Source organism: Choloepus didactylus, chromosome 19 (assembly GCF_015220235.1).
Source record: "Choloepus didactylus isolate mChoDid1 chromosome 19, mChoDid1.pri, whole genome shotgun sequence".
Lineage (NCBI taxonomy): Eukaryota > Metazoa > Chordata > Mammalia > Pilosa > Megalonychidae > Choloepus > Choloepus didactylus.
The window spans coordinates 65,187,683-65,199,762 of NC_051325.1; the positions used below are offsets into that span (position 1 = coordinate 65,187,683).

The window sequence follows — 12,080 nt, forward strand, 5'->3', positions numbered from 1 at the left end:
TTATGCTAACTTTTGTAAAGATAACTGTTTAAACAAAAAATAATAAAGTATTGTGGGATTCATAATACAAGTAGAAGTAAAATGTTTGACAAAAATAGCACAAAGGCCAGGAGGAGAGAAATGAAAGTATTCTATTGTAAGGTTCTTATGCTGTGCATGGTAGATGTAAACTAAGTACTAAAGTAATCACTCAAATAACAAAGAGTAGTAGCTAACAAGCCACTAAAAGGGATAAAGTGTAATCATAATTACTCTTAAAAAAGCATATAAAAGAATAAATGCAGAGCAAATAACATATGGGACAAGTAGAAAACAAATAGCAAGATGGTAGGTTTAAAGCCAACTAAATCAATGACCACACTAAATGTAAATGGTCTAAACATGCCTATGAAAAGGCAGAGATTACTAGAATGGCCAAAAAGCAAGATATTTCAGTGCTACAAAAAACCCACTTTAAAGGGACAAATAGGTTAAAAGCAAAAGGATAGAGAAAACAAGAAAGCTGGAGTTGCTGTATTAGTATCAGACAAAGTTGATTTCAGAACAAAGAATTTTAAGAGAAATAAAGAAGTTCATTTCATAATAAAAGATGTGGATCAGTTCATCAAAAGGACATAACATTCCTAATTAGAACGCACCTAATTAGAGAACTTCAAAATACAATGGGGCAAAAACTGATAGAATTGTAAGGAGAAATAGACAAATCCATAATTATCGTTGGAAATTTTAACACCCCTTTCACAATAATTAATAGAATAAGTAGACAGAAAATCAGAATAAGGAAGATCTGAACAACACTATCAACCAATTTGACCTAATTGTCATTTACAGAAAACTACCCGGCAATATCAGAATGCAGAATCTTTTCAAGTACACACTGAACATTAACCAAGATAAACTATAATCTGAGCCATAAAATATGTCTCAATAAATTTAAAACATTCAAAGTATGTTCTCTGACTGCAATTTAGCTAAATTACAAATTATTAATGTGAAGATATTTGAAAAAAAAATCCCCAAACATTTGCAAACTAAATAATACACTTCTAAATATTCCATAGGTAAAAAATCAAAAGGGACATTAGTATAATGCTGTATACACATGTGACTGTGTGACTGTGAAAATCTTGTGGCTCCCACTCCCTTTATCCACTGTATGGACAGAGAAGTAGAAAAATGGGGACAAAAAATAAATGAATAATAGGGAAGGACTGAGGGGGGGAATGTTTTGGGTATTCTTTTTTACTTTAATTTTTATTCTTATTCTTATTTTCTTGCGGTAATGAAGATGTTCAAAAATTGATTGTCGTGATGAATGCACAACTCTATAATGGTACTGTGAACTATTGATTATGCACTTTGGATGATTGCATGGTATGCAAATATATATGTTAATAAAATTGAATTGAAAAAAACGGAATGAGTCTATCTACCTGATTTTGGTGGAGGCATCAACACAAAGGCCAATGAAAGACAATAAAGACCCCAGAAATAGACCCAAACAAGTATGTCAACTGATTTTTGGTAAAACTACAAAAGCAATTAGTTGGAAGAAGGATAGTCTTTTCAACAAATGGTACTGGAGCCATTGGATATCAATAGGCAAAAACAAAAAACAACACTAAACCTCATACCTTATGCAAAAATTTTCTCAACATGGATTGTAGATTTAAAGGTAGAATGTAAAATGATAAAACTTTCATAAGAAAACATATGAGAAAATATTTACGATCTACAGCTAGATGAAGAGATCTTAGACACCGAAAGCAAGATCCATAAAAGAAAAAAAATGGATAAATTAGACTTCATCAAAATTAAAAAATCTTTTCCCCTGTGAATAACCCTGTTAAGAGGCTGAAAAGACAAGCTCAGATTGGGAGAACATATTTGCAAACCACATATCTGACAAAGGACTTGTTTCTAGAATATATGAATAACTCTTAAAATACAACAGTAACTTTTTCACAATGGGTTTGCCACCAGAACACAGGTGTCATGAAAACCATCACTGATTCCTAAGCCAAAATGGGAAAGGAAAAGACTCATATCAACATTGTCATTATTGGACACGTAGATTTGGGCAAATCCACCACTACTGGCCACCTGATCTACAAATGTAGTGGAATCAACAAAAGAACCATCAAAAAATTTGAGAAGGAGGCTGCTGAGATGGGAAAGGGGCCTTTCAAGTATGCCTGGGTCTTGGATAAACTGAAAGCTGAACGTGAGCGTGGTGTCAGCACTGATATCTCCCTGTGGAAATTTGAGACCAGCATGTACTATGTGACCATCACTGATGCCCCAGGGCACAGAGACTTTATTAAAAACATGATCACAGGCACATCTCAGGCTGACTGTGCTGTCCTGAGTGTTGCTGCTGATGTTGGTGAATTTGAAGCTGGTATGTCCAAGAATGGGCAGACCCGTGAGCATGCCCTTCTGGCTTACACACTGGGTGTGAAACAACTAATTGTTGTTGGTGTTAACAAAATGGATTCCACTGAGCCACCCTACAGCCAGAAGAGATGTGAGGCAATCGTTAAGGAAGTCAGCACCTACATTAAGAAAATTGGCTACAACCCTGACACAGTAGCATTCGTGCCAATTTCTGGTTGGAACGGTGACAACATGCTGGAGCCAAGTGCCAACATGCCTTGGTTCAAGGGATGGAAAGTCACCCGTAAGGATGGCAGTGCCAGTGGAACCACACTGCTTGAAGCTCTGGATTGCATCCTGCCACCCACTCGTCCAACTGACAAACCCTTGCGTCTGCCTCTTCAGGATGTCTACAAAATTGGTGGTGTTGGTACTGTCCCTGTGGGCCGAGTGGAGACTGGTGTTCTCAAACCGGGCATGGTGGTCGCCTTTGCCCCAGTCAAAGTCACAACTGAAGTCAAGTCTGTTGAGGTGCACCACGAAGCTTTGAGTGAAGCTCTTCCTGGGGACACTGTGGGCTTCAATGTCAAGAACGTGTCTGTAAAAGGTGTTTGTCGTGGCAATGTGGCTGGTGACAGCAAAAATGATCCACCAATGGAAGCAGCTGGCTCACTTGTGCAGGTGATTATCCTGAACCATCCAGGCCAAATCATTGCTGGCTATGCACCGGTGCTGGACTGTCACACAGCTCACATTGCTTGCAAGTTTGCTGAGCTGAAGGAGATTGATCATCGTTCTGGTAAGAAGCTGGAAGGTGGCCCCAAATTTCTGAAATCTGGTGATGCTGCCATTGTTGATATGGTTCCTGGCAAGCCCATGTGTGTTGAGAGCTTCTCTGATTCTCCTCCTCTGGGTCATTTTGCTGTTCGGGATATGAGACAGACAGTTGCTGTGGGTGTCATCAAGGCCGTGGACAAGAAGGCTGCTGGAGCTGGCAAGGTCACCAAGTCTGCCCAGAAAGCTCAGAAGGCTAAATGAATGTTACCTATGACACCTGCCACCCCAGTCTTAATCAGTGGTGGAAGAACGTCTCAGAACGGTTTGTCTCAATTGGCCATTTAAGTTTAATAGTAAAAGACTGGTTAATGATAACAATGCATCATAAAACTTTCAGAAGGAAAGGAATGTTTTGTGGACCATTTGTTTTTGTGTGGCAGTTTTAAGTTATTAGTTTTTAAAATCAGTAGTCTTTAAATGGAAACAACGACCAAAAATCTGTCACAGAATTTTGAGACCCATTAAAACAAAGTTTAATGAGAAAAAAAAAAAGCAACAGTAAAAAGGCAAACAATTCAATTGGAAAATGGGCAAAGGACATGAGACATTTCACGAAGGCCTCAGTGGGATAGCGCAATTAGAACAGCTTTTTTAAAAACTGGGAACGCCAAATGCTGGCAAGGATGTAGAGAAACAGGAACTCTCACTCGTTGCTATCAGACATGCTTGGAAGGCAATACCAAGTTAAACTTAGGTTTACCATACAGTCCGGCCATCACACTCTGAGATATTTACCCAACTGATTTGAGAACCGAAGTCCACACAAAAACCTGCACATGAGTTTTTTCTAGCAGTTTTATTCATAGTTGCCGGTAATGGGAAGGAACCAAGAAGTCCTCTGGTAGGTGGACTGCTCAACAAACTGACTCCACACGGTGGAAGGCTGTTCAGGGATACGGGACATTCACCGTCCAGGCATGAAAAGTCCTGGAAGAACTGTCCATGCATATTGCTAAGAAAAAGAAGCCAGACCAAAAAGGCTACATTCTGAATGATTCCAATCATATGACATTCTGGAGAAGGCAAAACTGTAGAGACACCTGAATCAGTGCGTGTCAGGGGTTAGGGAGGGGAGGGACTGAATGGTGAAGCCTAGGGGATTTTTTAGGGTAGTTTTGATACATTATGTACACTGCATTACATATATTAGATACTGTAACGGTGAATATAACACATTGTGCATTTATGAAAACCCATAGAACTTTATAGCACCAAAAGTGAGCTTTAATGTATGCAAATCTAAGAAAAAAAATCATTTAGGAAGTTGGAGGATCTCAGGATGGAATGGAAACTGTGACAACAGAATCTAACTGTATGGCAAATGCAGGAAACAACCTCACCGAAGGGGATGGGGACAAAAGGTGTTGGTCTAAGTAACTTTGGAAAGGGAAAACCTGTACAGTTTCCAGTTGAAGCCCAAAGGAACTGATTGAAAATGAGCACTGGACTCTGGTTGATGAAGTTGCTTCCCACGGGGACTCAGGTTAGCAATTCTGATCCTGCTGTACATGGACACAGGTGTCGAACAAGCAGGTGAGTGAACGGGGGTGGGGAGGAGCCACGTGTTCCACTGCTGGAGCTCACAGATGATCATGGGGAGGAGGCTCGAGTGATACATTAGATGGATCAGAGTTGAGCTGGAGACATCAGTGTTGAACTCAAGTTTAGCTCAACATAGACACAGCTGGCTACGTATAGAAATATTTGTGATGTGTGTATACACATGGCTAGGATACACCCATTTTCCTTGCTCTGTCAGACTGAGAGAGCCTAGAAGCAATGACACCCCGGAAACAAGAAGCATACCTCATGTGCGGATCCTAGGGTTTCCAGTCCTGTTTTCCAAAAAGAAAGGAACCAGGGCAGATTCCAGTGCTGGGACAGGAAGTACACAGAGGGCCAAGAAAAGATGGTACTAGAAAGTAAGGAAGTGCTAAAACAAAAACAAAAACCCCACATGGATGGTGTGTGTCAAAGGGACACAGGAGCCAACTGGAAGCACTTCCAGAGGCCACGGCTGGACCAATTTGAGCCACAAAACCAAGTAGGATGGATTATGGCCCAAAGTACAAAATGAATATCTGTGGGTCCACACAGATATATCCAATTGTGCTGGGTCTCAGTGATAGTAGATACTTTTGATACAATATGACAGAAATAGCCCTTTCCTCTGTAGTCTTCCTCCCCCAAACCCATAACCCCAGGCTAACCATAAGAAAAACATCACACACATGCCAGTAGAGAGACTCCACAAAACATCTGACCAGCCTGAGGAGGTTAGTTCTCTTTGCCTGAAGAACTGGAACTCTTCCAAAAACCTGGAACTCTTATTCACTGCTGATGGAAATGTATAATGGTACAGCCACTGTGGAAGACAGTTTGGCAGTTCCTCAGAAAATTAGATATTGAGTTACCCTACAATCTGGCAATTCCACTTCTTGATATATACCCAGAAGATATGAAAGTGGTGACACAAACAGATATTTGTACACTGATGTTCAAGGCGACATTGTTCACAATTGCCAAGAGATGGAAACAATCCAAGTGTCTATCAACAAGAGAGTGGGTAAACAAAATGTTGTGTATACATATGATGGAATATTATGCAGCAGAAAGAAGGAACGAGGTCATGAAACATATGACAACATGGATGAACCTTGAGTGAAATAAGCCAGACACAAAGGGAGAGATATTGTATGTTACCACTCAGGTGAACTTCCTGAACAATGTGAAACCAGTGTCTTATAATGTAGAATATAGGGGACCTAGAGGTAGACAGAAGCTGGTGAAGGGGGAATGATAATCTAATATGTACAGACATGATAATGAACTTAAATGTATAGGAATGGACAGAGGTCTTGATAGTTTGTTAATGGTATTATAATTATTAGTGTCACTTTGAAGGTGAACATGATCGTAAGTGGTGGTTTACAGGCATGTATCACACAGATGGGCACTACAAATATAAATAAGTGTTTGCATGATATACTTCTAAGGTATGACACTGGTACAAAGAGTTAACAACAGAATGGTACACGGAAAAACTACCCATTACACATTATAGACTATATATAATAGGAGTATCTTACCAGCACTATATCAATACTAGGGATGAATAATTAGCAGCTGATAAGAGTTCTGGGATGTTTTGTGTTATGATAATTGTTTAAAATGGAGAGGGATAATTGTACAACTAAGTGAAGATAATGTGAGACACTGATTGTTTATCTTGGATGGAATATATGCTGTGTGAACTTAGGAACCCCCTGCCTAATAAGTCAAGTCCTCAATCTTGAGGCTTGCTCTTGAGAAACTTAGGGCTGTAAATGGGAGGCTAAACCTTCCTATAATTATGCCTATGAGTCACCTCTAGAGAACCTCTTTTGTTGCTCAGATGTGGCCTTTCTTTCTCTAAGCCCAACTCTGCAAATAAATTCATTAACCTCCTCATACATGGGACATCACTCCAAGGGGAGTGAATCTCCCTGGCAACATGGTACGTGACTCCCAGGAATGAGCCAGGCCCTGGCAGCATGGGAGTGAAAATGGCTTCTTGACCAAAAGTGGGAAAAGAAAGGAAGCAAAATAAGGTTTCAGTGGCTAAGAGATTTCAAATAAAGTCTAGAGGCTGTCCTGGAGGTTAATCTTATGCAAGCTCTAGCCAGGTATCCCAAATGGCCACAGAATGCCGTGCCCTAACCAACAGTAGTTCTGAAATACCTGATATTCTATAAAAGTTTAACTCACTAAATTTATCTCTCAGAAACTTAAATCCACCAAAATGTTTCTGTGCCAGACAAGTCCTAAAACACAGAAGCAACAGCCTCTCCAAGAACATCAATCATATGCAGCCCCTTCTCCACAATGTTGACACCCCTTTTCAACGTGAACAAGTTAGGGTAGTCACTGCCTAGACACCCCTGAAGATTGAGACAGTGATTAAACAAAAGGAAGTGGTAGAGGAGACAGGAAGATGGTGGCATAGAGAGGAGTGGAAGATAGTCCCCCTGAAACAACTAATAAACAACCACGAACAACTAGTAAATAATCTGGAATAACTGCTGGGGGACAACCGTGACTGTCCACACATTGTACACCAACCTGGATTGGGAGGAATGCCTGAGATCACAGCATAAAATCTGTAAGTAAAAACTGTGCACCTGAGCTGGGAGCACCCCTCCCCCCATAGTAGCCCAAACTGCAAAACCTCACTGTGGTAGAATGCAGCACTCCCTGAGCAAGCAAATATACCTCAGCCAGCTCCAACTGGGGTTTTAATTAACAAATGTAGTGTTCTAGTTTGCTAATGCTGCTGGAATGCAAAACACCAGAAATAGATTGGCTTTTATAAAGGGGGTTTATTTGGTTACACAGTTACAGTCTTCAGGCCGTAAAGTGTCCATCAGCAATCGGGTACCTTTACTGGAGGATGGCCAGTGGTGTCTGGAAAACCTCTGTTAGGTGGGAAGGCACGTGGCTGGTGTCTGTTCCAAAGTTCTGGGTTCAAAATGCCTTCCTCCCAGGATGTTCCTCTCTAGGCTTCAGTTTCTCTCCAAAATGTCACTCTCAGTTGCTCTTCAAAATGTCACTCACAGCTGCACTGAGTTCCCTCTGCCTGTCAGCTCATTTATATGGCTCCAGTGATCAAGGCCCACCCTGAATGAGTGGGGCCATGCCTCCATGGAAATATCTCATCAGAGTTGTCACCCACAGTTGGGTGGGGCACATTTCCATGTGAACAACCTAATCCACACATTCCAACTTAATCCCCACTAATATGTCTGCCCCACAAGATTGCATCAAAGAATATGGCTCTTTCTGGGGGACATAATACATTCAAACCAGCACATGTGGACTGCTCAATACAAGCTACAAGTCCCCAACAAGCAGTCAGAGGCTTTTAGTGATGACTAACCTTAAAGAACCAGAAAACTCATCTGTCCAGGGAGGGGGAGCCCAGAAGACCAGGTGTTACCTCTGGTTGACGAGTGACTGGGGGGCCATGGACTGGCCCTAAAGGGGGGCTTTCTGTCCCTTTTTCTCTTTCTCAACTTGAGCGCCTCAGTGGAGAAAGCCTCAGCCATTTTCAGTTCTCAGTGCTCTGACCCAGACAAGAGTGGAGATAGCAGAGTCAGAGAGACAAAGAACCTATTTAAATGCAGATGATAACTCCCTAGGGGGTGTATCTTCCCTAAGAGGAAAGAGGTGGTGCCCAGCTATACTACCTGCCTTCCATTCAGAACCAGACCCCAGAGCCTGGGGGAAAACAGCCACGGGCCACACCTTCTCACACCAGTCAGGAGTAACAGGCTGACAGGCACCGCCTGCTGGGCAGGTTAGGAAAAGCACAGTGACTTGTGGCCTCACAGGGTGTGTCAATCTTCTAAGACACACCCACAGGGAGACATGATACTATTGCCTCCTTCTGAGACCTGAGCTTGTTCTGGTTTGGGAGAACCTGATTGGGGTAACCAAGGAAACCAGATGCCTAGAAAAGAGAAGACTAAAACCTACACTAAGAAAAACGAAGTTATGGCCCAGTCAAAGGAAGAAACTTACACTTCAACTGAGTTACAGAAATTGAAACAACTAATGCTAAATCAATTCAGAATGTTTAGGGAAGATATGGCAAAAGAGTTCAAGGGTATAATGAAAACACTGGGTGAACATAAGGTAGAAATCAAAAGTTTGAAAAAACAACTGGCAGAATCTATGGAAATGAAAGGCACAACACAAGAGATGAAAGACACAATGGAGACATACAACAGCAGATCTCAAGAGACAGAAGAAAACCCTCAGGAAGTGGAGAACAAGTCACCTGAAAGCCTACACACAAAAGAACAGATAGGGAAAAGAATGGAAAAATATGAGCAATGTCTTAGGAAATTAAATGACAACATGAAATGCATGAATGTATGTGTCATGGGTGTCCCAGAAGGAGAAGAGAAGGGAAAAGGGGCAGAAGCAATAATAGAGGAAATAATCAATGAAAATTTCCCATCTCTTATGAAAGACATAAAATTACAGATCCAAGAAGTGCAGCGTACCCCAAACAGAATAAATATGAAAAGGCCTACACCAAGACACTTAATAATCAGATTATCAAACATCAAAGATAGAGAATCCTGAAAGCAGCAAGAGAAAAGGGATCCATCACATACAAAGGAAGCTTGATAAGACTATGTGTGGATTTCTCAGTAGAAACCATGGAGGCAAGAAGGAAGTGATATGATATATTTAAGATACTGAAAGAGAAAAATCACCAACCAAGAATCCTATATCCAGCAAAACCATACTTCAAAATGAGAGAGAGTTTAGAATATTCTCTGACAAACAGACAATGACAGAGTTTGTGAACAAGATACCTGCTCTACAGGAAATACTAAAGGGAGCACTACAGACAGGAAGAGACAGGAAGGAGTGAGAGGTTTGGAACATAATCTTGGGTGATGGTAGCTCAACAATGTAAGTACACTGAACAAAGGTGACTGTGAGTTTGGTTTAAAGACGAAGGTTAGGAGCATGTGGGACACCAGAAGGAAAGAAGAAAGACGAGGACTGGGACTGTATAACTCATTGAAACCTGGAGTGCTCTATGATTGTGATAAAAGGTACAAATGTATTTTTCATGAGGTAAAACGAATGTCAACATTGCAAGGTGTTAAAAATAGGGAGGTGTTGGGGGAAAATACAATCAATTCAAACTAGAGACTATAGTTAACAGAAACATTGTATTTTGCTTCCTTTAATGTAACAAAGGCAATGTACCAAAGCTGAATGCATATAAGATGGGGACATAAGGCGGGGGGTGGTGGTATGGGACTTTTGGCCTTGGTGATGTTGTCTGGCTCTTTATTCTACTTTAGTTTAATTCTGTCTTTCCTTTTGTTGCTTCCTAGCTGTCATGTTTTTTTCTTTTCCTTTTTCTTTTTCTTTTGTCTCTCTGACTTCTTTGACTCTTCCTCCTTCTTTGTGGAAGAAATAGAGATGTCCTTGTATACATAGTGGTGATGGTGGTGAATACATAAATACGTGACTATACAGGGAACCATCAACTGTTTACTTAGGACGGAATGTATGGTGTGTCAACAAAACTGTCTTTAAAAAACGGGTTGATGAAGACACCTTGAGGGCACTATATTAAGTGAAATAAGTCAGACACATAAGGACAAATATTGCAGGGTCTCATTGACATGAATTAATTATAATGTGTAAACTCATGGACATGAAATATAAGTTACCAGGATATAGAAAGAGGCTAAAGAATGGGGAGCATTTGCTTATTATGAGGCAGACTGTTTAACTAGGTTGAACTTAAATGTTTGGAAATGGTGATGGTAGCACATTCTGAGAATAACTACCAGTGCTGAGTGGTGTGTCAGGGTGGTGGAAAGGGTAAGTTCAGAGTCACACATGTCACCAGAAGGAAAGATGGAGGTTAGAAGATGGGAATGTATAAAACAGTGAATCTTGTGGTGGACAATGTCTGTGATTAACTATACAAATATTAGAAATCTCTTTCATGAACTAGAACAAATGTATGATGCTATAACTAGAATTTAATAATATAGGGGCATATAGGGAAAAATATACCTATTGCAAACTGTATACTACAGTTAGTATTTTAATATTCTTTCATCAACAGTTAAAAAGGTACTATACCAATACTATGAGTCAATAATGGAGGGGGGTGGTTAGGGATATGGGAGGATTTGAGTTTCCTTTTTTTTTTTTTTTTTTTTTGTCTTTCTTTTATGGAGTAATGAAAATGTTCTAAAAATTGAAAAGAAAATGTGGTGATGAATGCATAGCTGTATGATGGTACCATGGGCAATTGATTGTGCACTTTAGATCTTTGGATAATTGTATGGTATGTGAACAATCTCAACTAAAGAGAAAAAAAGGAAATGGTAGCAACAGACAAGATAGGATTTAACAGAGGATTACAAATACTGAACTTTTATATATAAACATATATATATGTATATGTATGTATATATGTGTGTGTGTGTGTGTGTGTGTGTGTGTGTGTATATACAGAGAGAGAGAGATATGCTAGGGTTTCAGAAATGGTGGAACTGTAACCCATAACATTCTCTGAAATTTGCTGTCTAACTACTTGTTAAATCTTACTTTGAAAGTTATCAACATTCTGTATACATGTTAAATTTCACAATAGAAAACATGTTTAAAAAATTTCAGCAGCCTTTTTTGCAGAAATGGAAAATCTGACCCTCAAATTCTCATGGACTTGCAAGGGGCCCCAAATAGCCAAAGCAATCTTGAAGAAGAATGACGTTGGAGGACTCGCACTTCCTGACTTCAAAACTTACTACAAAGCTCTAGTGATGAAAACAGTGTGGTCCCAGCATAGGACAGACACACAGACCGACGGACTAGAACTGAGAGTCCTGAGTGAAGTCCACACGTCTATGGCCAGTTTATTTCCAGCAATGGTGCCAGGTCCATGCAATGGGGAAAGAAGAGTCTCTTTAACAACTGGGGCTGGGACAATTGGGGATCCACATGAACAGAATGAAGGTGGAGCCCACTTCCACCATATACAAAATCTAATTCAAAATGGGTCAAAGACCTAAATATAAGAGCTGATACTATAAAACTCTTACAAGAAAACATAGGAAACTTTCCTCAGGACCTTTTAGCAGGCAATGCCTTTTTAGATTTTACACCACAAGGAGCAAAACAAAAAGGAGACAACTGGGACTTCAGCACAATTAAAAACTTTTCTGCATCAAAGGACTTTATCAAGAAAGTGAAAAGACAGTCTACAGAATGGGAGGAAATAATTGGAAACCATATATCTGATAAGAGTTTATATCTAGAGTATATAAATGACTTCTATAACT

General features: G+C 40.2%; 1 protein-coding gene across 1 annotated transcript; it reads left to right on the forward strand.

Moving 5' to 3' along the window:
* The first annotated feature begins 1,966 nt into the window (after nucleotides 1-1,966).
* Nucleotides 1,967-3,620, forward strand: LOC119515994 (elongation factor 1-alpha 1-like). The gene has a single exon (XM_037812210.1). The coding sequence runs from the start codon at nucleotides 2,026-2,028 to the stop codon at nucleotides 3,412-3,414; it is 1,389 nt and encodes a 462-aa protein (XP_037668138.1). The 5' UTR covers nucleotides 1,967-2,025; the 3' UTR covers nucleotides 3,415-3,620.
* Nucleotides 3,621-12,080: the final 8,460 nt, after the last annotated feature.

Coding starts and splice junctions, on each gene's coding strand:
- LOC119515994 (XM_037812210.1), top strand. CDS start 2,026: ATGGGAAAGGAAAAGACTCATATCAACATTGTCATTATTGGACACGTA.